Below are 24,960 nucleotides of genomic sequence, written 5' to 3' on the forward strand. Positions count from 1 at the left end.
TCCAAACAAAATACACTAACAGACAATTGTAGATGCTCCTGTGTAAGGTCATTAAGATTAAACCGTGATGATAAACTTTGAACAATATTAAGTTGGCTGAGTTAGCTGCACAGTTTCTTCCTGATAAAAGGGAGTTTGTCCTTCCCATTGTTGGCTGCTGGGGTTTTCTCCATTTTGCCAGATTTGTCTGGTGACACCACTGAGAGAAACGATCTTTATATGAAGTATTTAAAACCTTGAGACGCACACACAGCGCTGTATTGTGAGTCAGTCACGGTGTGTTCTGCAGTACCCCTCCATGAACATCGTGCTGATAACATTCATATACATTTACCCACAAGAATTTCTTACAGTTTGACACGTATTTACATTTTCACATAATTTACAAATAATCATCAAAATCATAAAAAGGAAATCAATTATTTTTTCAGTGTAATGTAAATTCGTGGTAGGCAATATCAGTGATGGCAATAACAGCGTTACAAGTAACGGCGTTACTTTTTTCAGTAACGAGTCCCTCCATATTTTGGCCAATCACATGCGAGGATATAGGATAATATCATTATGTGAAAAACAGAGAGTGAGAGACGCGACAGTCAAGTGGAGCGTGCGTCTGTCCTCTCAGTGAGAGACAGTAGACAGCTGTGCGAAAGCAAAAACACAAATATGCCTGACACCCGTAAACAAAGCAGCATCTGGCTGCAGTTTAAAGACTTTTTTGTCTTGGTCTCGATACCCTCCGGTCTTGGTGATGTCTTGGTCTCGGTTTAGGCGGTCTTGACTACAAGTCTAGTAACGAGTAATCTAATTACTATTCCTATCGTTACAACGCCGTTACCGTTACTAACAAGAAACTGCGGCGGGGTCGCGTTACTATTTTACAGCAAACAGACGGTTGAAGCTGTCTGTAGTTTACAGCATCTTATATCAGCTGCACAGAAGTAGCTGTAAGTAATCTGGGCGCTGCAGCTTTAAGCAGCTGCGCTCCCGCGGACAGCGATCACTTTCTGCCCGACGATCACTTTTTGGCACAACACCTGGAGCTCAGGGGGCAAAACAATGGCATGAGTGCTGCTGTTTGACTGAGGAAGAATAAAGTAGTCGTGGTAAGCCGATCACATGACCACTTCAAGATGACAAAGCAACAAGGTGCCAGTTTTTAAATTGTGCTGATAGGCCACGTAAAACCAGACTCATGATAAACAATATATACGTGTGTTTACTGTCTGAGGACAGCGCAGCGAGACCTCTCTGCTAATGAGCAAAAAAGAAAAATCAAACCAAAATCAGCCCGTTCATGTTGGTGCAAAAATGCACCATGTTGATATGGCAACATGACATTTGGTTGTTTAGGAAGATTTAGGAGTGACGGCGAGAGAGAGAGAGAGTTTTGAGATGTGAGAGATTTGTGACATTTAGCGTGTTTGGAGTGTGTAGTCAATGTGTTGTCTTGTGTAGTTAGTGTGTAGTGTTGTGGATAGTTTTGTGTTGTGTGTCAGAACAATGAGGCGACTGCTGTCTCCAGGTAGAAACAGGAGTGACACAGGCAGAAATATTTGGAGTGGCACAAATAATTTGTGTGGCGTCTTATTTAATGCAGAACAGCTGATGGTTCTGTAAATAGTTTGACATGGTTAAAAAAGGTAAATGGCTGCAAATCACTTTGTTGTTTGCAAAACTTGTGCATATGATTTTAAAACTGACAATTTATATTTGCATTTAAAGTTATGAAAAACATGTTTGTGGTTGTTACAGTAACAAATATAACTTTTTCTACTCATTTTTTTTGTTTTTTGTCTGATTTTAGATCAATTGTGTTAATACAGTATGTCAAAATGAAAACATAACTGTAAATTCAGTTACTAACTCAGTTACTTTTTTGAAGAAGTAACTAGTAACTATAATTAATTACTTTTTCAAAGTAACTTGCCCAACACTGGGCAGTACATCGTTAGATGTAATGAAAAGAAACGAAAACCCGAGCATCGAGCTCGTCCTCAGGTTCTCTTGTAGTTCCTCTACTCGTCCGCTGGGTCGCAGTATTAAGAAGGAACGAAGAAGAAGCAGAGGGACCGAAGAAGATTAGTTATGGCGGTTCAGGTTGAGCTGAGTTATTTGGAGACTTTCCCGTCTCACCTCAGTCCTCTGGATGTTTTGATGTTAAAACCACACTTGGACCGTGTCTTCCTAAATGACACGGATCCGCCGACCGTCCTCTTCACTCCTCGGGGGCCTCAGAGCTCCGGCAGGACGGGCATTTTACTGCGTGTTCAGCAAACTACCGAAGAAGAGACGGCCGACGGAGTGACCTGTCCTACAGCCAACACGGAGTCAGCGCCACGGGTTCGGCTCTTTGCCAGCCGGCTCTTCCTGCGGCACCACGGGCTCCAGCAGTTCAGAGGTACCGGAACCGTCCGAGCTGTGGAGCCCGTCAGCCTGGACAGAGTCGTAGTTGGAGCCCGCAGCAGGCAGAGCCTCCGCCTGGCTGGATCGGAGCAGTTCACCGACAGGTTGCTGGAACTCTGCCGCCCGGGACATTGGCTGCTGGCTCGGCAAGGAGACCCGCTGCTGCTCCCCCGACATACAATCCTGGGAGAAGACCCAGGACAGGTGATGTTCAGAGTCAGATCGATTTAGAATCCCACCGTGAAGAAAAGCTGTAAACATCATTTCTGTTTTCAACTGATAATGTTTGTTTTAGCTAGCAACAAACGTGCCCGTGTTTATGTTACTTCCACAGTGCATGTTAGCCTAACGTGCTTTATGTTTGACTCGTGTTGTGATGCTTGTTGCTTTAGATTCACACGTCATGTTAGTAAGAAGAGGATGGAAAAGGCCCTTTATTTACTTACACTTGTAAATGTTAGAATTCTGGTGAAATCATTTTGAGGCCCTCTCGCCCGCCCTTTAATATTTTAAACACAATGCGCTCATCTGGATCTTTGATAGTCTGATGTTTATGTGGCAGCTGAAGACAAAGACGCATGTTATTTGTTTTGTTCAAAGCTCTAAATTCAGCGATTCACTGATTCTAATAATCGCAGTGAATCATTTTCCACTGAGCAGCTTCTTGTTACAGCTCTGAAATAAATATATGATGGAGGTATGAGAATACAGACTGATTTGCTTCTGTTTTCTGTTCATGGTGCAGCATCAGCTGTTGGAGCTGCTGGTGCTGGAGTGCAGTCCTGTAAAACAGGGCAGGATCACAGCTGATACCTCTCTGGTTCTGACAGATTGCTGGGATTCAGTCACCCCCCCACCCTGCAGGCCACTCAGACTCTGTGTGTCAGACTTTGCTCATTACGCTGACGGCCTTTGTGCTGGCCCATGTCTGCTTGATAACAGGAGCGTGCTGGATTCTGGGTTCCCAGGTGTCCCGTGTCCACTGCTATGCAGAGTGGAAGTTCGGGTAATGGACACCCAGCGATGGCTCGAGCTCAAAGAACAATATGGGGTAGCCGTGGACCTGCACAGCTGTGTGTTTGTGACCAAACAGCTGCTTCTCAGACTGGGGCTTTTCAACCAGGAGTGGGTACGGCTGTCGAAGCTCGGCGAATCCAGAGGACCCACAGGAGAGGGCGATGTCACGGGGGGCATCTGCAGAGAGAGGCTGGTCTCTGTGGTGGTGATGGATCTGCCACCAAGTCCAGAACTACAGAGCCATGACGACCTGGGCCTCATATCACCTCCTCTGTGGTTCAACATGACTGGAGGAGAAGTGATCCCTGTAAACAGCTTTATGCTCAGGATGAAGGTGCTTCAACACACTCTGCAAACATTTCAGTAAACGAGCAACTGTAACCAGATAACAGATTAGCTAGCCATCTGCACAGTGGGCGTTTTGTGCTGTGGGTGGACTGCACCTGGTGGCAGTCGTCCTTGCTCTGCTCTGTAGCCTCGATGAGCAAACTAGTTGAATGTAGAGAAGCTCACCAGCTCACAGCGAGTCTTCAGAGCAGAAGAAATGTCACCAGCTGCAGCCAAGGAGTGCATTGCTGTGAGGAGGTAGTTAAATCATGTCAGGAACACAACACCTAAACAGTAAGCCCATACACTAATCCAAGACTGAGAGAGCCAGGCTGACTTTCAGAGTAAGTGCACGGTAACTCCCAGTAAATCAGTTTTATTCTTGGTTGCCCCGTCGTCACACGTCTGTGCCCACGGGCCCGTTGTTCTCGAATTGGTCCGCACTTTAGAAAAAAGTAGGTAAGAGTATGAACCAATCAGGGTTTGCTTCCTGTCATTAACCTTTTGCTCACCCTTACCAGACATGGGCCACAAACAGTATGTTCGACTTGGAAACGTGTTTGGAAAACTATAAGCACAGCCACCAGCTGGATCCAGCAGAGTCGGATAAATAAACTACTGCACAGCTGTGAGCAAGTCTGTTTCTTCACATACATTCGAATATCAGGTTTTTAAATGACTTTACATTTTTAACGCTCAGCGGGTGCTCACAGAGGAATCAGCTGTCTGACGGACTGCATTAGTGCCAATGTTCACCAGTTGCTCTTTTTGTACAGGTCTGATTGATGATCCATTAATCTGGAAGAGTTTCTTCTATTCCAGGATTCCAAATTCATTCAAATAAAGTGTCAGTGCAACAGGAAAAAACTGTCGCCAGCAGGCATTGTATATTTGTTGAAGACTCATATTTGATCAGTTAAACGATTTTGATCCTTCTTCTTAAAGTTATCCAGTGTTGTGCACTTCACACCATAAATATCCTGAATTTGAACCCAGGACCTTCTCGCTGTGAAGCAAAAAAAAAAAGGTTTCATCCCATCAGCAAACCTTCAGTGTTTGGTTTTTTTGTTTCTGTCTCTCGTCTGGTCTCAGAGGTGGGACCCCCCTCCTCCACAACCCAGTGGTTGTCGCTCTGACACGTTCTGCCGCTCGGCTTCTCCACCGTATGCCAGCGAGCTCCACATCCAGCTGGTCACCTCTCCATCCTACAACAACCTGGGCTGCTATGACAACCTGCTGGCTCAACATTTCTGCACGCCCAGGTTGACTGATGCATCCAAACAGTGTCCTTAACATGTAGAAAGAAAGCAGCACTGTTTTACTCCAGCAGTTTGTTTGGGCTCGTTTCAGGCTGGTGTCACCAGGAGACGTTCTGACCGTTCCAGCTGGAAACCATCCAGACCTGCTCGAGACCCCCCCTGAAGGGATCCACAGGTGCTGCTTATTACTGGTTAATAAGACAAGTCTTTATGCTCATTACCTAAATCAGATCAGTGTTTCTTAGGAGCACTTGTTTTGTTCAAGATAAAAACTTTTGAAAAAATAATTCAAACATTTTAATAAATGAAATATCAGACGAGGTTTCTCAGAGAATACTGTTAAATGTCAGAACATTGGTGGTTGGGTTCATTTACATTTATAGAGAAGCAAATTGAGCCTAATAGATCAAAAACCACTCTCTTTTTTTTTTTCTTTCTTTTTGTTTTTTTCGCCTGTCCCATTTGGTTCTTTAGCCATCAGAATTGTTGTCTGAAGACCAACAAGGATACCCAATGGATTTACTTTGCCAAATGGATCATCGTGGCATTGCCGTATTGGTCCATTTGGTCGATCTTTGTTTTTATTATTTATTATATTTTATTTTCAGATGTTACAGACGGGACAGACATGAGTGAGAGATAGGAAAGGGAGAAAGAAAGAGGAAGGAAAGGAAAAACAGAAGGGGAGAGGGACAGTGAGAAAGGGGGGGAGAAAAAAAATAAAAATCTCCTGGATCACCTGTTGAGAGAGGAATAGAAAACAAGCAAAAGAAACAAAGCAACATACTAAACACAACACCATCGCATTAATCTAGCTAAGTGTAAACAGCAGTAAATACTAAATATTCAATGTTGTTGTGCAGCACGCAGGACAGATGTGCTTCGAAGTAGTAGCCAAGAAAGGTGTAATTTAAGTCTACGAGCAGTGAACACCTGTGTGCATACCTGTGTGGATCAGCGCGCTTGTATTCCAAAGGTTTCTCCATGTAACGATCTGCTAGGGAGTGTGGGGTGGGGGCACAGCCCCGTCCTCCAGGGTATGAAGCGGGTATGGAGGAGATCAAAACTCCAGCCATCCAGAGGCCCCCAGAACACAAGAGACCAAGGAAGACCAACAGAGGGGCAGCTGCGCCACTGTCCCAGCAAGAGCTGAGGAGAGTCCCAGATGAGGGCTCACTCAGCAGCCGCGGAGCAGAAGCCAGGGGGAGTTGCAGTGACGCGCCCGTGAGCTCCGCCGGCAGCCAGCCGTGCCTGAGTGACCGAGCCCCAGGCCGAGAGGCCGGGGGCACCCCACCTCCGAAGTGGTCCGAGCGAACCCCAGGCTCCAGGCCCCGATAAGCAGCCGCCAAGGAGTGAGCCGGTGTGTACCTGGACGCCCATCCCCGGACACAAAGAACCACCAACGCACCGACACCTGAGGGAGTCCGCCACCGGCAGGGGAAGTGGTGGTAGTGGGAGATAGGCCTCCAAACCTTGGAGGGCCTGAGGTGTCCCCAGAGAGGTGGCGCCTGATACCCAACCTGACATATAGACACAGACATACAGGCACACACAGATACAAACATCCATTCCCCCCCTCATGCTCTCATATGCACTCACTCCACACTCAACCAACGTGGAGACAGACATAAAGAGACGCTGTACACACAATCACACTCCCCAAGCGTACTCTACACTCAAAAACCACTCTCAGGCTGTAAGTTTCTAAATTAATGTTGGAATCATCCACAATAATCATTTTGTCTGAGCTGAGCTCTAAACAATAGGCCGAAAAATCCTGAGAAATCAGATAAATTCAATTGAATTCTGAATTCTCGTCGACACACAGGCTGAGGAGCAGGAGTGGCTGCAATCTCCTACTACAGCTTATTAAGCAACCAAAGACCCAGACTGTTAATGTGTGGATTCGTTTAGGCCATCATAATCATCAGATTGCTGTAAGAGTAAATCAACAAAGCTCAGAAGAGAGAAAACTAATGTTTAAAAATCCACATTTAACTGTTTTATTCTTTGGTGCAGTGGAGGATGCTGTGTGTTCTTTGGAGGGCTCCAGAGACGCTGCAGTTAGAAACTGTTTACTGCCGTAGCTAATGCACTGCATCACTGTCTGACTGTTCAGTGAAAAATGTGTCCTCTGAACGTCTTCAGGTGTCCGGTGCTGTTCTTCAGGGTGCAGAAGGTATGCTCATCTGCAGGAAGAGAAGAAGGAGGAGGAGCTTACTTGGCCAGCAGACAGCGTACCTCTCTATATATGGTGAACAGTGACCGCTAACCTCAGTCATTCTTCTTTATTTCATTTCCTCTGTGCGCTCCAAACATGCGGTATGTTGTTGGATCCAGAGACTTTGATTTTGGCCTCATCTGACCAGACCAGTGTTTCACAGGCTCGTCTAAATGTTCTTCAGCAAACTTAAAACACGCTTTGTCTGCAGCTATGGAGTCCTGTGTGGTAAGCGCACATGCAGGTCAGGGTGGTTGAGTGCACTGATGCACCTGCTGGTCCTAAGCCTTTCTGTAGCTCTGCACATGTCGGCCCCTCGGACAACTCTCAGTAATTCTTTTCACTCTGTCTGAAATCCTGAGGGCAGCAGCTGGTCGAGGCCAGTTCACGGGGAGCTGATGTTCTGGTCTCCAGCAGTTTAGAAATTCTTCTGTAAGCGATGCCATCAGTATGTTTGCAACAATAAGGCTGTGAAGTACGATCGTTTCTTGTGTGACACTTTGGTAATGACACACCTTTTTATAGGCTATCAGTTGGGACTGAACCCGCTGATATGTGCACTGAGTGTTGCTTTCTGATTACTGATCGGGTTCAGCTGGCGCCTGTTTGCAGCTCCCTTTCTTCATGTGTTCAGTACTGTGTCCCTGTGGCATTTATGGACATCTATGGTTTGATTTCTTTGCATGTGTGGATTTAATTAGTAGTTGTCGACATTTGTTGAAAATTTCATGCAGCAGCACTTCTACACATCCGTTTAGTTGGTGATGTGTTCAACACTTATTTTGGATACGCTGCCAGTGAAACTGGGTTACTGGTGTTCATGAATGATTGTGTGACTACTGGTTCAAGTAGCATTCATGGGTGGCTGTAGCTCAGGAGGTGTAGGGCAGGTCGCCTACTGATCGGAAAGTTGGTGGTTCAATCCCTGGCTCCACAAAGTATCCTCGGGCAAGATACTAACCCCAAGTTGCTCCCCGATGATTGGAGTGTGGATGTGTGTGGATGTAGTTAGAAAGCACTCAGTTTAGAGTGAATGGGTGTGATTGTGTGAATGCGGCGTGTTGTATTTGAGGACTCCGGGAGAGTAGAAAAGCGCTCTATAAGAATCCGTCTGTGTACCATTCATTTTGAAGTGCACAGGGTTGGACTGTCTGCTCAGATGCAGCTGAATGCTGTGAAGCTGGTGAATACCTCAGTGTAACACATCCTGTAAAAGCTTTCTTCTGATATGGTTTAGTGACCATGTCAGCCAGCTGATCTCAATGCTTTACTTAAACCGTTGAATAAACCCATTTTTAGCTCACTGGGTTGGAGTCCGACCCGCTTCCCTCCCTGTGTCCCTGCCTTCCTGTCTGTCCAATGAAGGCTTTTCCCAAAGTGTCAGACAGCAGCTTAGCTGTGTCTGAGGGCGCTAGCTCAGGGGAGCCCTGACTCACAATAGATGCACTTTTTCTTTATTTGATCTCATTTCCATCTTCAGTGTTTTGTTGGCATGTTTCCTGTCTTTGTAGTTTTTCTTTCCTTCTCATTTTGTTATTATTTTTGCCCCTCGTTCGTGTGTGTGTCTTTCACGTCCTCTGTGCCTGCACTGCCTTATCTCGGGGGTAACAGGGTTGCAGGCACTGTTGATTTATCACAGCGAGTAAATGAGACTGTTTGTTTGCAGGGATCCTGCTCACAGTGCAGTCTTTTCTAAATCTAAGCTGTTGTTAGTCAGCGTTGTTGCTCTGACAGCTTCCCCCATCTCCTCAGGGAACATCTATAAACAGCCCCGTCCCATGTTCTCTCGTGGAGGGAGCAGCTCTGTCTCCTCCAGGCCTTAACAAGACTGTGGAGCTCCTCATCGACACCATCCTGCCTCACCTGCAGCACAGGTAACCGACCTGTCTGCTCCGATTTACAACATCAGGCAGTGAAAAATACAACTCAATAGGACCTGAGCTTGAAGTTCACATAAACAAACCTAGTTCAGTAACAGAGGGATGCATGATGGCACACTGCTGATGTTGGCTGCATGTCTGCTCGCAGCAGCTCTCTGTCTGGTTGCACGGTCCTCCTTCACGGTGCTGCAGGAAGTGGAAAGATGGCAGCAGTGAGGGCAGCAAGTGGCAGACTAAACCTCCACCTGCTGAAGGTACAACAGCTGTGCTCAAGGTTTAGAGTGATAAGATAATTAGACACCAGCACATTCTTCATGATTCCTCTCTGCAGGAGAATATTTTGTCTTTAAATAAAAGGCAACGTATTGTTTGGCTGCTGTTGTTCCTCGTTTGCAGGTAGACTGTGTGAGCCTGTGCGCTGACAGTCCTGCAGCCTCTGAGGTAAAGCTGGCGTCAGTGTTTCAGAGGGCCGAGGCCCTGCAGCCCTGCGTTCTGCTGCTCAGGAACCTGCAGCTCGTCCTCAGATCACGAGGGGCTGCCGAGAGCGACTGCAGGGTCCAGGCAAAGCTCTGCCAGCTGCTCAGCTGCGCCCCCACCAGGTCAGTGACTGCCTCTAACCCTCATTCAATACACTGGTCTAGCTCATCGAGTAGGTGATCATGTTGATGAAATGAGCTTTCCTTTTATTACCTCCCCTACCTGTAAACCACGCACCACTACAGGAGCGCAGAGTATGACTCGGCGCCACACCAACAGCTGCACTTTCACTCGGCTCTGCTTCCGAGCAGCAGAAACTTGAAGTGTTTTTAGTCAAACTGGAAGTCTCCTGTGTGAGCCACGGCTCAGAATATAATCAAATGTCTCTGGTTATCTTTCAGTGTGGTGATGGTGGCAACTGTCTGCAAAGTTCGAGATTTGCCTGCAGGCATCATGGCAGCGTTTGTCCATCAGGTAGCAATAGAGAGTCCAACTGAAGAGCAGCGGCGTGCCATGCTGTCCAGCCTGAGCAGAGACCTGCACTTAGGGAAGGACGTCAACTTGGAGAACCTCTCCAGACTCACCACAGTGAGTAATGACATCGACTCTACTCACACCACCACTGGGGCAGAATGAACTGTTAAAGCTCAGGCGTTCAGGTGACAACATGGTAGGCAGCTGTGTTGGTCCAAATCTGTAAAGCTACTCTGGGGGAGGCTTCAGGTTGTTTCTAACCATGAAGCCAAAAAGCTTCTTCTAGCTGCTCCCGTGTTCAGGAGTTGCCACAGCTGGCTGGATTTGGATGCTGGTTGCCCTTCCCGAGTGCGGTTCCTGTTTCAGTCCACATGTTCTTCCTCTGCTCCACAGGGTTTCGTGTTGGGGGACCTCAGTGCTTTGCTGGTTGAGGCTGGTAGAGCTGCCTACAGGAGGTTGATCCACAGCTGGTGAGAATAACTATGTCTTACAGGACAAGATTACCTTCTAGTCCAGATCAAATGTGTCATACTTCATCACCTGTAGTCTATAACCGAGTCTCTGAAACATGTTGGTTTTGAAGGTTGTGGTCCTGGAAACAGCGAGGTGGTGGGGTTTTTAAACGCTGAAGCTCGGTGCTCTCAGCTTCTTGGTTTTTGTGTCTGAAGCTCTAATTCAGTATGGAAAGCTTGAATGCTCCCCTCTCAGGTCTCGACTGAACATCCTTCTGCCTCCTGGAAAAAGGTGTAGACCGGGGTGGGGGACTCCAGGCGTCGAGGGCCGCAGGTTTTAGATCTCACCCTGGGTCAACACACCTGAATCACATGATTAGTTCATTGCCAGGCCTCTGGAGAACTTGAGGACATGCTGAGGACACCGGCTCTCGAGGCCTGGAGTTCCCCACCCCTGGTGTAGAACCCTCAGAGAGCTTCTTCTCCACAGCACCATATCTCCCTCACCCCTGCATACCTCGTGCTTAAAGAACTGTGGAGACAACAGTTGGTACAGTGCTGCTTTGTAAATTTTTGCCTCTTACGTATCCTGTTGTCTGTGTCTTAAATACGGCTGTTCTATGCTGTAGGTTACCGCCCACTGTTGTTGTGTGAATACTTGATCGTCTCACTGAACAGCCTGTAGTTCCGTCTTTATTGTTGTTTGTGCAGTGGTGCTCGGCAGCAGGAGGATCTGTGCTCCAGCGGAGTGACCATCCTGAACCAGGACTTCACCTCTGCTCTGGAGATCCTGCAGGACATCCTGTCCAAGGCCATCGGGGCCCCGAAGGTGACCAAAGACTAAAAGACCGTTATATTTCCATTTTTGCTGTCGTTGTTGTTAGTGCCCCTAATAAGGCCACACACACACACAAGTTGTTGTGCATGAATGGTTGTCTGTGGCAGACTGTGGTGGAGCCGACCAAAGCGGCGGAATAACCTTTACTCCGTTTTTAGAAATTCAAGTCCATGTTTGGAAAAATGAACTGACACAACAGGCAGTGATCTTTGTTTGTGTAAACATAATATTCATTATTTACAAAAAAGTGAATATAACAGTAAAGACTTCTGTGTGTCATCGGGTTGTTTGTTTACAGTGAGAGTGGAGAGTTGTGTTTAAGTCACTCCTGTTGTATAGATACTGTGTGTGTGTGTCACAGGTGCAGCTTAATAAATTGGAAAGAAGCAGCTGTTTCTTGTTTCACCACGTTGTTGTCCTTTGTGTCCGTGTTGTGAGTAGATACCTAATGTGCGCTGGGAGGATGTCGGCGGTCTCCAGCATGTGAAGAAGGAGATCCTAGACACGGTTCAGCTTCCTTTGCAGTGTCCTCAGCTCTTGTCTCTGGATCTGAACCGGACTGGAATCCTGCTGTGTGGACCACCAGGGACAGGAAAGACTCTGTTGGCCAAAGCTGTGGCTACTGAGTGCTCCATGACTTTCCTCAGGTAGATTTCGTTCCACTTCATAGGAACGAAACAGGCAGAAAGGCGTCACGCTGGAAAGAATCAGCATTTGTTCACTGACACTGTTACTTCTGTCTTTTAGTGTCAAAGGTCCAGAGCTCATCAACATGTACGTGGGTCAGAGTGAAGAAAACATCAGAGAAGGTGTTTCTTAGTCTTTACATTCAACCATATTTGTTTTGGTAATGTTGTTAGTTTCAAGCTAACGTCTGAGACTGAAAACTCACCGAGTTACTATAAAGCCACATTATTGTTTGTCTTGGAACATTGTTTCATTTTAACATGGCAGAGTGCCTGGACAGTGCCGCTCCTTCTTTAAGCCATTACCGAAAAAATTGAAGTTTATTTTTTAAAATGGCTCACTGTAAAAAACAAACAAACTGTCGTCTCTTCCTGTTTGTTCTTTTTTGTTTTGCTGCATTTACAGTGAATAATATTCTTGTTCCCAGAAACGTATCACCCAGAGTTAAATTGGAACACATTTTTAAGTAAATGTTATATTTTTGTACGTGATGTGGATTGCCATCAGTTTTCCACAGAGCACGCTCAGCAGCTCCCTGCGTCATCTTCTTTGACGAGCTAGACTCTCTGGCTCCCAGCAGAGGGCGCAGTGGAGACTCTGGAGGGGTGATGGACAGGTGTGTGCACGCCTTCATTTTTATTTTGTTTGATTATTTATAATATTTGTTGTTTCTGATTTTTCTTTTTCTTTCTTTTTTTTTTGTTCAAAAGAAATGAATCTTTTTCATTATTGGGAAGCACTATGGCACCTTGACTGAGAGAGAGGGCTGCCACGATTGGTCGACTAGTCACGATTACGTCGGCTATCAAAATCGTCGACGACTGATTTAATAGTCGACGCGTCGTTTGAAGCTTTGTAAGATCACAAAAGACGCAGGAATAATAGCAGGATTTAAGAGTGTAATAACGGACTGAAACAGAAGATGGCAGCACTGCATGTACAAGGATGCCAGCTGCCGTTAAACACCAAAGAAGAAGAAACTGTGTCCCAGAATTCATAGCGCGGCCCTGCTCAGTTTCCAACAATGGCGGCAGCTAGTTAGTTTTAATATTACTCTTATTATTCTTTCTGGGTCACAAAATAAACATTTAACATATTTTCAGGCGAGAATGTAGCTGTGTAAACCTCAAATATCGGCTCAGTTTATCAGGACACCACATATTTTCAAAAGCGCTCCGACGTTTTCAGAGACGTCTGTTACCCACTAGCTCGATAGCGAGCCGGGAGCTAGGCTCACTAGAGCTGTGAGAGCACCGGCTCTAGTGACACCGGCTGTTTTCAAACCCACCGCCGTCTTTCGCTACTCAGGTTAAACATGATATATGAGTCACTTAGATAACTTAAAATGTTATTGTTTGGCTTTTTTTTTAGTGTTTTATTTGTTCCTGAGTAAATCGGTTTGGCTGAGATTAAAGTTATAGTTTTTACACAGCTGAATAAACGTCAAGCAGACAGCTGATTATCAGAAGTGTGAGATGCTCCAGAGTTTACTCCGGTGTCCTGTTATATTTTAGAAAGCAAGGAGTTTATTAAACTTCACCGAAACAATCTGCAAACTTCATCAAAATTTAATAAACTATCATCTTGTCTTTATTTTTAGTTAGCACTGACCATAAACACTTAAAGCTGTAAGCTAATGATAGTTATATAAGAGCAGATGCTGCTGGTGCAATAAGCTGTACGTTTTACGTCCAATGGATGATGATGATCTGATTAGTTGACTAATCGCAAAAATAATCGGTGACTATCAAAACAATCGTTTGTGGCAGCCCTACTGAGAGACATAATTTACTGTGCTCAGCTCTTGTACCATCGATAAATTTTACTTGCCTTCTTGTACAGAGTTGTGTCTCAGCTGTTGGCTGAGCTTGATGCGCTGCACTCATCTGGTGGGGTTTTTGTAATCGGAGCCACAAATCGTCCAGACCTGCTGGACCAGTCACTGCTCAGACCTGGCAGGTCAGCGCTCTCACTCACTCACACACAGTTATGTTTACATCACTTCACAGGGTGTTGTGCTGGCTCCAAAAACAAATCAGTTCTTAATGAACCACAGAATTACCTTGCTGCTTAGTTGATGAGTTTTTGTTTGCAATTCCTAGATTCAAGACTTCTTCAATAAAGCAATTCTGGTTCCCTTTCAGTGGTTTCACTCGGCACAACACATAAGCATCCTCCCCCTTCTATTTAGCTCTGTTGTCTGCCGCCTTGAAGTTAGCTTAACTGCCCCTGTTGGTGTTGGCCTCCAATGCACAGTTGGTGCATAGGATGCCCGTGGAGCGATAAGTTCGAGTTTTCCTTAGCGTTTTGGAATGGACACCAAATCAAAGCAAGCAAGGCAGAAATCTTCTGTTTGCCCCTGTCCTCAGGGGTGCGGTTTCTCTTTGCACGACAGGGACCAGCACGATGCGTGCCCCGTCTGCCTTGAGATTGTCCACGCTATGAGAGCATTGATGGAGCCGAAGCCTGTTATTTTGTCACTAGCTCCGGCGCTCGAGGCTGGAAAGACAGGTGGTGTTTGTGGGGAAAGTGCTGGGACATACGGTTGTCGCACTCCATGACCCTCTCCAATCTGAGTCTGGGGCCCCGGCTTCATCCGAGTCATGAGCTCCGTCACTATGTTCCGGATGTACCAGGAGCTCAGATTGCTGGTTCCTGATGACAGCCCGCTGGGACCTCACCCTGCGAGTCTTGAACAAATATTTACAAAGGTACAAGTTGAAGATGCTAACAATCAGCTTTTGAATGCAGTCGGCCTGGAAGATTGTTTCAAACCAACTGATCTAATAGATGCTTATTTTCATGTGGCTATACACCCGAACCACAGGCAGTTTCTGAGGTTGGATTCGAGCGCGTAGGCTATGAATACCTGGCGCTGCCATTCCGGTTGTCTCTCGCTCCTCGCACTTTCACAAAATGTGCCGAGGCAGCATTGGCATTCCTCAGAGAGGGAGGCATTTGCATCTTAGCTTATGTAGATGACTGGGCTCTTGTAGCTTGCTCCAGAGAGTAGGTGGCGACACAGCTGCCTCTGGTTCTGTCAAATATTCAGGCACTGGGTTTCTCTGTGAACTTTCAAAGAGCTTGCTAGTTCAGAGTCAGCACATTTCTTTCCTCGGTTTGGAAATATGCTTGCTTTCCAGCTGTGCACGTTTGTCAGCTGCATTTCATTGCTGATTTACTCTATGATCACTGTAGTGCCACTTGAATTGTTAAAGATGAGAGCGTTTCAGTGCTGCATCTTGCATGCTAGCTCTTGGTCCTGTAGGGAGCCGGGGTGCTGCATCAGGGTGTTGTTTCACAAGGTGGTGTCCACAGATGCTTCCCTAAGGGGGTGGGGAGCACTGTGTGAGGGCACATCAGTGAGAGGGATCTGGACCACAGCCCAGTGTGATCTGTGCATCAACCACTAAGAGCTGCTAGCAGTGTTCTTGGCTCTCAAGCATTTTAATTCAATTCAATTTTATTTACACAGCGCCAAATCACAACAACAGTCTCCTCAAGGCGCTTTATATTGTAAGGTAGACCCTACAATAATACATACAGAGAAAAACCCAACAATCATATGACCCCCTATGACCAGCACTTTGGTGACAGTGGGAAGGAAAAACTCCCTTTTAACAGGAAGAAACCTCCAGCAGAACCAGGCTCAGGGAGGGGCGGGGCCATCTGCTGCGACCGGCAGATGGCCGGTGATGATATGCATAAATGGGAGCTCATTTCTGTCCAGTTCTGAGGGGCCAGCATGTCCTAGTCAGTGCAAACAAATCAACAGAGGTCTCTTACATAAACAGGGAGGGAGGAAGACGCTCCCTTCCCCTGTTGAATCTGTCTTACTCTCTACTGTTATGGTGCAGTGTTCGTTTTATGTCTCTGAGAGCCGCTTATGTTATGGGCCATTTGAACCTGGGGCCAGACCTTCTCTCCACAGGGGGTCCTCTGGTGAGGGAATGGAGGTTCCACCCTTTTGATAGTGGCCCAGATTTGGGATCTGTTTGGCAAGGCGCAAATTGCACCAATCATTTTGCCTCCAGGGTAAACACTCACTGCCCCCTGTTCTTCTCCATAATTGACCACATTGCACCCTTGGGCATGGACGTGCAAGCGCACCAATGGCCAGACGTGCTCCTGTATGCATTCCTCTCGATATCTCCAGTTCTAGAGAGAGCCTCACCAGTGTCTTTCTCTGATTCTAGTGGCCCCTTGGTGGCCCACAAGGTCATGGTATGCAGAGATAATTGGTCTGTTGGCAGTGAGTCCTTGGCAGCTTCCTCTCCACAGGGACCTCCTCTCACCTGTGATTCACCCACACCCGGATCTGTGGTGCCTTCATGCTTACCTGGTCAATCTTGATTGCTACCGCAGCGTCCACTAGAGGCTGGTACCCTCACAAATAGCAGGCCTTGGAGCGAGACTGCCACACTCTCCAATTCCAGTGCTCTGTTGTGGATGTGTTGACATTCCTGCAGGAGCTGCTGGATGAGGCCCTTTCATTTTCTACAGTTAAGGTTTATTTAGTAGCTATATCTGCTTGTCATATTGACTTTGACAGGGTGACACCAGGTGCACATGCCCTCGCCATACGTTCTTTAAAAGGGGTTTGCCGGCTGAGACCTGTGGTTAGGTTAATCTGCTCTTATTGCACCTACTGCTCTTGCACTTCTGATTAGATGCAGAATTTATTTCGATACCCTGTATTTGTACATGTGTCATGACAATAAAGTTTAAGTACAGTGTCCCTGCAGGGGACTTGTCTTTGGTGCTGGAGCGCCCCCTTTTTTGAACCCATTAGGTCTTGGATATGAAATATTATATAATATGCTTCTCGCTTTGGCAAAGCGAGTGGGTGACCTTCATCGTCTGCCTGTGCATCCCTCCTGCACACAGTTCTCTCCTGATTGTGCCCGAATGCTGCCCATTTTCCCACGGTCATTCCTGCAGCTTCTAGCTCTATGGACATTGAGTGGCTGAGCTTTTGCTCCCCTCCTCTTGCGTCTGAGGAGCAGAGAAGGATGCTTTCTTTTTGTCCGGTGCGTGTGCTATGTACCTACATTTGGTCCACTCAAAACATGCGTTAATGTGACCAGTGTTTGTCTGCTTCGCTAAGGGGGGCTCTGTCTAAACCAGAGGTGGGACCAAGTCATTGTTTTGCAAGTCTCAAGTAAGTCTCAAGTCTTTATCCTCAAGTCTCAAGTCAAGTCTCAAGTAATGTCAGGCAAGTCAGAGTCGAGTCTCAAGTCACTGGTGTAAAAGTCCAAGTAAAGTCACAAGTCTGAAACTTTGAATTTCAAGTCCTTTCGAGTCTTTAAAAAAAACAACGAAAAAATAATGTTGCAGTTATGCTAAATGTAAATATTAGACCATGTAATTTTTAAATCTGTGTTTTTCTCAACACATGACAAAATAGTGAACTTAGAAAATATACACAAATTGTGAAATTGCACCTCTTTAAAATGCAGCTCAATTAAACCTAGCTCCAAGAATAATTTTCACCGACAGTTCTGAGATAAGCTGCATGTTATTCTTGGATGCGCTAGGACTGGCTTTAAAATCGCATGACAAAAATATCATACATAAATAAATGATATTTTAAAAAAAAAAAAAAAAACTGCATCACCAACGTAGCCTGGACAACATTTGCTAGTTAGATGAAGTCAGCTATCTCATCGTAGCATATTTATATGCATATTTATAATCATACGGTTCTTGGAGTGAGTGCATACACTCATGAAGTTTAGTAACTTCAGGTCACTGCAACAAGCACAGGTACAGTTTACCGCCGGATGGGTGCAGGACCTTGAAACCGTGTAGAACGAAAGACCATCGTACGTATCATAAGTTTACCAGTCTCACAAATCGTCGTCATAAATACACATTCATTAACCGTTTATTAATAGGACCTTTGAGCTCAACGGTAATTAATTAGTAGTGGAAATAATTTCTGGTAGCATCACAGAAATGTAGCAGTGACAATAATATTGTATGCTGTAATCGCACTGGGCAATTAGTGATACAAAAAACCTGTTTTATCCTGTGAATAAAAGTATATGTTTTTGTCAATGTACCATAATAACAGAAGCGAAACGCAATATTGTGTCAGGACAATTCACTATTTATGCACAATAAACAAAGGAGCATAGCGCGACAATTTCTGTTCAGCGCCAGACTTGCTTGTAACCTATATCACCAATTATGTTATGAAAATGACGCATTAACTACAACAGCAGACTGACCTTTGTGTAAATGCTTGGAGCAGACTAACCTGTGAGCTGGAGGGTTCTGGGACGTTATATTTGATCTTTGAATGGCTGCAATCCAGACCATCCGTCGCGTCTTTGTTACTTCGGAAACATGGCTCGAACAATTTCTCTTCAACGACGTAATCCGATAACAACCGATCTCTTTACCCGTCGGCTTCCCGTGGCTGTCATGCGACCGGCTATTGCAGTTAATAATACAACAGCTTCTTGACATTTTTGTGTTTCTTTTTATCGCTGTGTGACTGATTTCAATTGAAAGCCTGCATGCGCTAGTACCGCTTGCCACGAGTTCCCAGAATCCTTTGCGGTTCTACCCGTGAATGACGTCACATTTTCAATCTCTATATAATATGCATGTTAAATTTTATATTTGGGGTGAAATATCAAGTCTTTTCAAGTAAACCGGTTCAAGTTCAAGAGACTGAGGAGGAGCTTCTTCCCGCAGGCGATACGGTCTCTCAATCACACCACCACACAGTACTGACCCACACATATGGTTCTTACACACACACTGGACTTTCTGGACTTTGGTTTTGCACAACACTGGTCACTATATTCTTCATTTCCGGTTAATACTTGTACAGCTGCTGTTATTGTGTATATATTTATTTAGATTTAGATTTCTTCATACATTCTTATATAGTTCTATATTGTGTATTTTGTTGTACAGTTATTTTATTTTCAACTTTAATTTATAGATTTTATCTTATTCTCCCAGTTAAATTTACCCTTCATTCTAATTTGTGTTGTACAGTTATTTCATTTTTAACCTTAATTTATATTTTATTCCTTCCTAGTTAAATTTACCCTTTTTAATTTTTCATATTTATTTCCTATCTTATTCATAGCCTTTTCCTTTTTTGTTTTCTTTAGGTCACGAGCAGTTGTCCAAGCATTTCACTACATATCGTACTGTGTATGACTGTGTACATGACAAATAAAATTTGAATTTGAATTTGAAGTCCAAGTCAAGTCACAAGTCTTAGAACATTTTTTCAAGTCTAAAGTCATAAAATTAATGACTCGAGTCCAAGTCATGTGACTCGAGTCCACACCTCTGGTCTAAACCAGGGGTGGGCAACATCAGGCCTTGAGGGCCGGTGTCCTGCAGTTTTAGATATCATCCTAGGGCAACTTCTGTTCCCTGAAGGAGAGGAACGAGGTACAACACAACATTGCCCTGCCGCACAGCTTGGCTCGGTGAAGAGCGACTATCGAACTGATGGATGACTGTGATGACACGGGGTATATATGTAGGCGGGGCCGTGCGCATGTCATCGCGGGCCATCCGCTTTAAAGGTGTGAATAAAGGTTTCTTCAGCCAGGGCACGTGGGAGCGTAATATCAAATACTTATGTGTTGTACTAGGGCTGTGCGATATGACCAAAATCTCATATCCTGATATTAAGACGTCTATCGTCCCAATAACGATATAAATCACAAACATGGAACATTTTCTGTAAATCCTGTGAACCTCGGGCAGCTCGACTTGTGTGAAGTGTTTCCAGCTGGGCGTCCTGTAGCTGAGTCGAGTGTTTTAACGATGCATGAAACGATACATTTTTAGTCATAAGTTGTAACGGCGCCGTTTTCTTTGAGTATTTATTACACGGCGTGCTGCGGGGAAAAGCCTGTTCTAACGTTTGAGTCTAAGGTTTATTTTTTAGCACCTGACGGCTCTTTTTGCTTCTCATTCATAAACTCTCTGCATCTTTCACGTGATTCAGTTTATTTTGAAAAGTCTAAACAGGATCGTGTCACTAGCGTGTCACGTGCGACACCACGAAACAAACGATAGCGTAAAATGAAACGACAGACGTTTTTATATCGTCATCCGATATATATCGTTACATCGAACAGCCCCATGTTGTACCTCGTTCCTCTCCTTCGGGGAACAGCAGTTATAGATATAACATTATGTTTCATTTGGAATCAATTAGACAGATTTCTCTGATTTCAGTGTGTGTCTGAACCTCTCCTGGACTTTGTCTTCTTAGGTTTGATAAGCTGGTCTACATGGGAATCAATGAGGATCGTGTTTCCCAGCTGCAGGTTTTTCAGGCCATCCTCAGAAAGTAAGAACAGCACTTCCTGCGAAGGCCGGGCCTTTACACAAGCTGCAAAAAGCTAGGCACAAAAAACAGCCATCGAGCTTTTTTTCTCCGACATTTTTCATTCTGATATGTTTCATTAAATACTTTGGTCTTCACAGCTTCAGTACAGAGAACCTGTCATCGGATTAAAGTAAAATTATGAAATTATGAGCATGAGAAATTTGTGTTTACGTAGCATCAGTCCATTTAAATGGTAAGTACTATACTTTAACTTCATCTTTTAAAATGAGCTTTTTCTTGGTTCCAGATTTCAGTTAGACCCTGCTGTGAATCTCCAAGAGGTGGTGGACTGCTGCCCTGCTCACATGACCGGTGCTGACCTATACGCTCTTTGTTCAGATGCCACGATGGCAGCCATCAAGAGGAAGATCTCTCTCATCAGTGACGGTGAGGAAACCTGATTCATTCTGATTCATTGAAAGGACTAGATGTTACAATCCCTGATGATGCATTGCTTAAGCGATGACTACTATGAGGAAAGGCAGCCCGAAGCTTTTTCAGGGGGACACATTGTCAGCTGTGTGCCTCAACTTCACAGGGTGTTTCGGCCTTTTGTCACAAATATTTTACTCTTAGCTTCCTTGGTTAGGTGTAGGGATTAGAAATCTGATCTAGAGTATTATATTTAAATTATTAACATTTTTTTTGTGATCAACATTTTATTGATTTAAAACGGGGAGGGGGGGTACAGACATATACAGCACAACTGTAAACTGCAGTAGCAAAGCAAACATTGGTCACAAGGCATAGGGACAGCAAAGAACAAACACAAAGTCAAAACCAGTTATTGCCTGTTCCAGGAGGAAGAGGATGTGAATCCAGCGAACAACATTTTGCATTTTATTTGTTTTAAGGAGATTTCAGAGGTATCATAAGGAGACAAAGACCAGGATTGGGAATATAAAAAAACTTCCAGCACCTCAGATAACACAGAGTTCACAAAGACCCAAAAATTGGATACAACAGGACCGTCCCAAAACGTGCAAGAACGAGCCTGGTGACGAATCATTGCAGATGTGACAGTGATACGTAGCCTGTAGTTTCATCTGGAACCTCCTACAGGGTGTAATGTATGTTCTGTGTATGGTTTTCAATTGATGCGCCAGGTTCTTAGAAGTCAAACTCAGATTAGACCACACTGTATCCCAGTCTACATTAACCTGTAGTCCTCCCAGTTCCCTGACCCAAATAGATTCAATGGGCAGGGGCTTTATACCCTGTTCAGCTAATTTGTTGTAGAATTTGGAAACAGAAGGTCTGCCAGAGTTAGGCAAGATCCATTCCAGCATGGGATGAGAGGGAAGAGGAGAGTCCCAGGGGACACCATATGCTTTTAAAGCTGATCTGAGCTGCAGATACACGAAGTAAGAAGAAAAACGTGTCCTTAAGTCCTGAAATGAACGAAGGCCTTGGGCGTTGAATAGATCATCAAAAAGGTTTATCCCGAGTGAGAACCAAGAGGGTTGAACAAATGGTTGGTGATATATTTGGAGGGCTGATGAAGACAACACAATGTCAGGATCCCAAATCTCATGGAGTCAGTCGAGGGAAGTGACCCAATTACTTTCTTGGGGAAGTTTATTCCCAAGATTGTGGAACTATTGGTTTGGTCTGTCACTGTGATAACGGTCTTTTCTTTCTGATTTCATTTTTATTTTAATTATATCTTCTAACCTGTTGTTGCCTTTACCCATGAACTTAACTTTCATTTTTGGGAAAGTAATAAATAATGCAGATTTTATCGTTATTACTGTTGATTCGTTTACTCAGACCTTCTCTGTCACTTTTTAACCGGATCTCGAGGGAAGGAAGTCCCTTTTAGCACAGTTGCATTAGCAGATTTGTCTGAAGCTGGTTTTTCTCTTTGCTCCAGAAGAGTTATACACAGGGCTCTCCCCGTCTGCTCTCTGTAATATGTTGACATTTCTATTGTTTTTGCAGGTCTTGTCCTTCTAACAGGGTTTTCCAGTCAACTGTTCATTCTTCTGCTGCTGATAAGTGTAATGGGGTTGTGAGATTTTCCATTGTAATCTACAGTTCAAATTGTTGGGCTGACAACGGTGGTAGAATAGCTGTGCAAAAACTCAAACTGATTTGTGGTCAGCTAGTACTGCTGGGCCTCTCAGGCTTTAAACTTGTTATATGTGCTCTGATGGATCATACACTGTATAGATTATTAACAGAGTCTTTGCAAGCGTGGTCAAACAACAATAGCAATAGTAGATTGCTGCTGCCTGTTAAATCCTAGTGTTTACCCACCTATCATTAAGACATAAATCCAACTCAAGAATTGACTTCAGTTTTGTGTCTAGTTGTTTGTTCCACGAAATCTGAGGTGAATCACGTAGGCTTTACTGTGAAGCAGGGACTGCTCCGTACACTACACCTCATCGAAACACCACCTAACTGTGCGATGAGCTCTTTGGGAAGCCCCGGTCGGTGTCTCTGAATCCAACCACAGACGACTTCAACCCCGACCTCCTCTTGCCGCCTTTTATTGAAAACAGTTACAGTGCACACAAGCAGCACCCATTGTAAAATCCCCCTATGGTCACAAAAGGTTAAAATTGTGTGTGTGTGTGTGTTTTGGGGGTGCGTTTGTGTGACTTCCTGCTCACCAAAGGCTAATCTCCCCCCCGTGTATGGCTTAACCCCTCTAACAGTCTCACAAAACACGAACACAGGTGAGGTCATAAAGGCAGGAAGTAAAACATCCTCACTAAATAAGAAACAGAACCCTCACATAGGATGTGTCCCTGTAATGAAACACTACAGCCTCCCCCACCCACAGGCTGGGGAGGTCAACAGAAACAAAAGAATGTCTTTGATCATGCTGCTTGAACTAAGACTTACAAATTTAAGTAACACAATGACAACATTTAACAATTTGATTTGTGTAAAAACAACAAAAATGTGATCACAAAAGATACACTTCCTGTTCCTCTTTCTGTGCTTGTTGTTATTTGTAGTAAACACTGATGGACTATATGTATAGAAAAGTCTGAGTGCAGCTGCAGTCTGCCAGCTGAAAGTTGTGCCCGTTAACAGCTGATTCTGCTGGTCTGACAAAAATGATGCAAAAAGATCCCTGTTCCACATCTTTAAACTTTTGAACAGGCGGTGAGATCGGCGCGACTTGTCTGCTCTTCTCCCTTCAAACCTTTTACCCTCTGCATCCCTTCCTCTCTCCCTGTCAGGTCTAGACTCTGAAGACTCTCCTGTCCTCCTCTCTACTGAGGATTTCTCCACTGCTTTAGAAAACTTCAAGTCATCAGTTTCTGATGAGGAGCTCCTGCGATACAAAGACATTCAACAAAAACTCGCTGCAAAGTAGAAACACACAGACATCTGTTCGTCATGGGGCTGACAGATGTTCAACAGTTTCATTTAAATCACCTCAGAAACATCACTGCTGTACAATACTGCACGGCAATGTAAATCATTTAAACAGAAGTTGGTAATATATTTAATTAATAAAGACACTAATGAAAAGTGGTTTGTCTGTCTCTGTGTTAGCCGTGTGACCCTGGACCGTCAGTCTGTCCCGGGTGTACCCGGCCTCTCGCAGCCTGTAGGCTCACTGTGACCCTGGACTGGCTGGATGAAAACTGGTGTAGAATTTCACTGTGTTTGGTGGAGCTGCCATCATCATTTGTAATTGGCACATAAGCGGGGCGTCGGAACGATCTGGAGTCGTGTTTCAGCACCTTCAGTAAATCTGAGCGGCAGCTTAATGCTGTTAAGGAAGATCTTTCTATTTCTGTGCTGGAGCCATGGTTCCACCTGCAACGCTCGCCACACAGCCTGCTTTCCTTCTCGTGTCTGTCATGCATGTAAGCATGCATAGGTCAAAGTTACAGCCAGTGTTTTTCTACACGTAACTACCATGAACAAAGCCGCTGATACCATAAACTCCCACAAAAGAAGAATCAGCAGCAGACACAATCTGTTGGACCTTTTTGTCAGCCATGTTAGTGATACTCATAGTTCCCCAAGTGCAACATTATACTTTTACTTTAAACTTTATCCTTTTTCCTTTTCTGGACAGGGAGGAACGCTGGTTTGAGGGCGGAGTCAAGGGAGGCCATTTACGTGAAAAGAGAAAGGCCCCATCCTCCATTCAGAGATGGCCTAAGGGTCCATCTGTCACCATCTTACATGCTGTGATTGCAGCCATTCAGCTCTCTGTGAATGAGACTCATGGCCGTTGATCAGTGAGCGTTGTTCAGTGGTCATGAGAATTTGCATATTAATGATCATAAACTGACCTCCCAGCCCATTGTTCCGTCAGTGCTGCTGGTTTCAGTCATTATGCAGATGTTTACAAGGTTGGAAACCTGCAGTCAGCTGAGACTGAAGAAGGCAGTTGGATGAGTGACAAAACATTTCTCCCACTGAAAACATCCAGATGAACAGAATTCATTTTTTGGGGCTGTTTATAATAGATGTAATTTATCCACTCCGGGTTTTTTTATTGTTGGTATTACATGTCCAAAGAATAGAAGCCATGATGTGATCCTGCAACAATTTAATTGCATACTTTAAATT

General features: G+C 44.8%; 1 protein-coding gene across 3 annotated transcripts; it reads left to right on the top strand.

Moving 5' to 3' along the window:
- Positions 1-2,037: 2,037 nt before the first annotated feature.
- On the top strand, positions 2,038-23,904 carry pex6 (peroxisomal biogenesis factor 6). Of its 3 annotated transcripts, none has more exons than XM_026172190.1 (18): positions 2,038-2,610; positions 3,152-3,757; positions 4,843-5,012; positions 5,101-5,184; positions 7,158-7,263; positions 8,983-9,104; positions 9,259-9,364; positions 9,507-9,709; positions 9,989-10,175; positions 10,455-10,531; positions 11,225-11,342; positions 11,793-11,998; positions 12,099-12,160; positions 12,546-12,654; positions 13,881-13,997; positions 20,296-20,373; positions 20,660-20,799; positions 23,610-23,904. In XM_026172190.1, the coding sequence occupies exons 1-18, from the start codon at positions 2,089-2,091 to the stop codon at positions 23,744-23,746; spliced, it is 3,150 nt and encodes a 1,049-aa protein (XP_026027975.1). In that variant the 5' UTR covers positions 2,038-2,088; the 3' UTR covers positions 23,747-23,904. The 3 variants fall into 3 exon arrangements, with proteins under 3 accessions (XP_026027975.1, XP_026027976.1, XP_026027977.1); XM_026172191.1 differs by having other exon boundaries at positions 9,262-9,364; XM_026172192.1 differs by lacking the exon at positions 3,152-3,757.
- Positions 23,905-24,960: the final 1,056 nt, after the last annotated feature.

The sequence above is a fragment of the Astatotilapia calliptera genome, chromosome 6, assembly GCF_900246225.1.
Source record: "Astatotilapia calliptera chromosome 6, fAstCal1.2, whole genome shotgun sequence".
NCBI lineage: Eukaryota > Metazoa > Chordata > Actinopteri > Cichliformes > Cichlidae > Astatotilapia > Astatotilapia calliptera.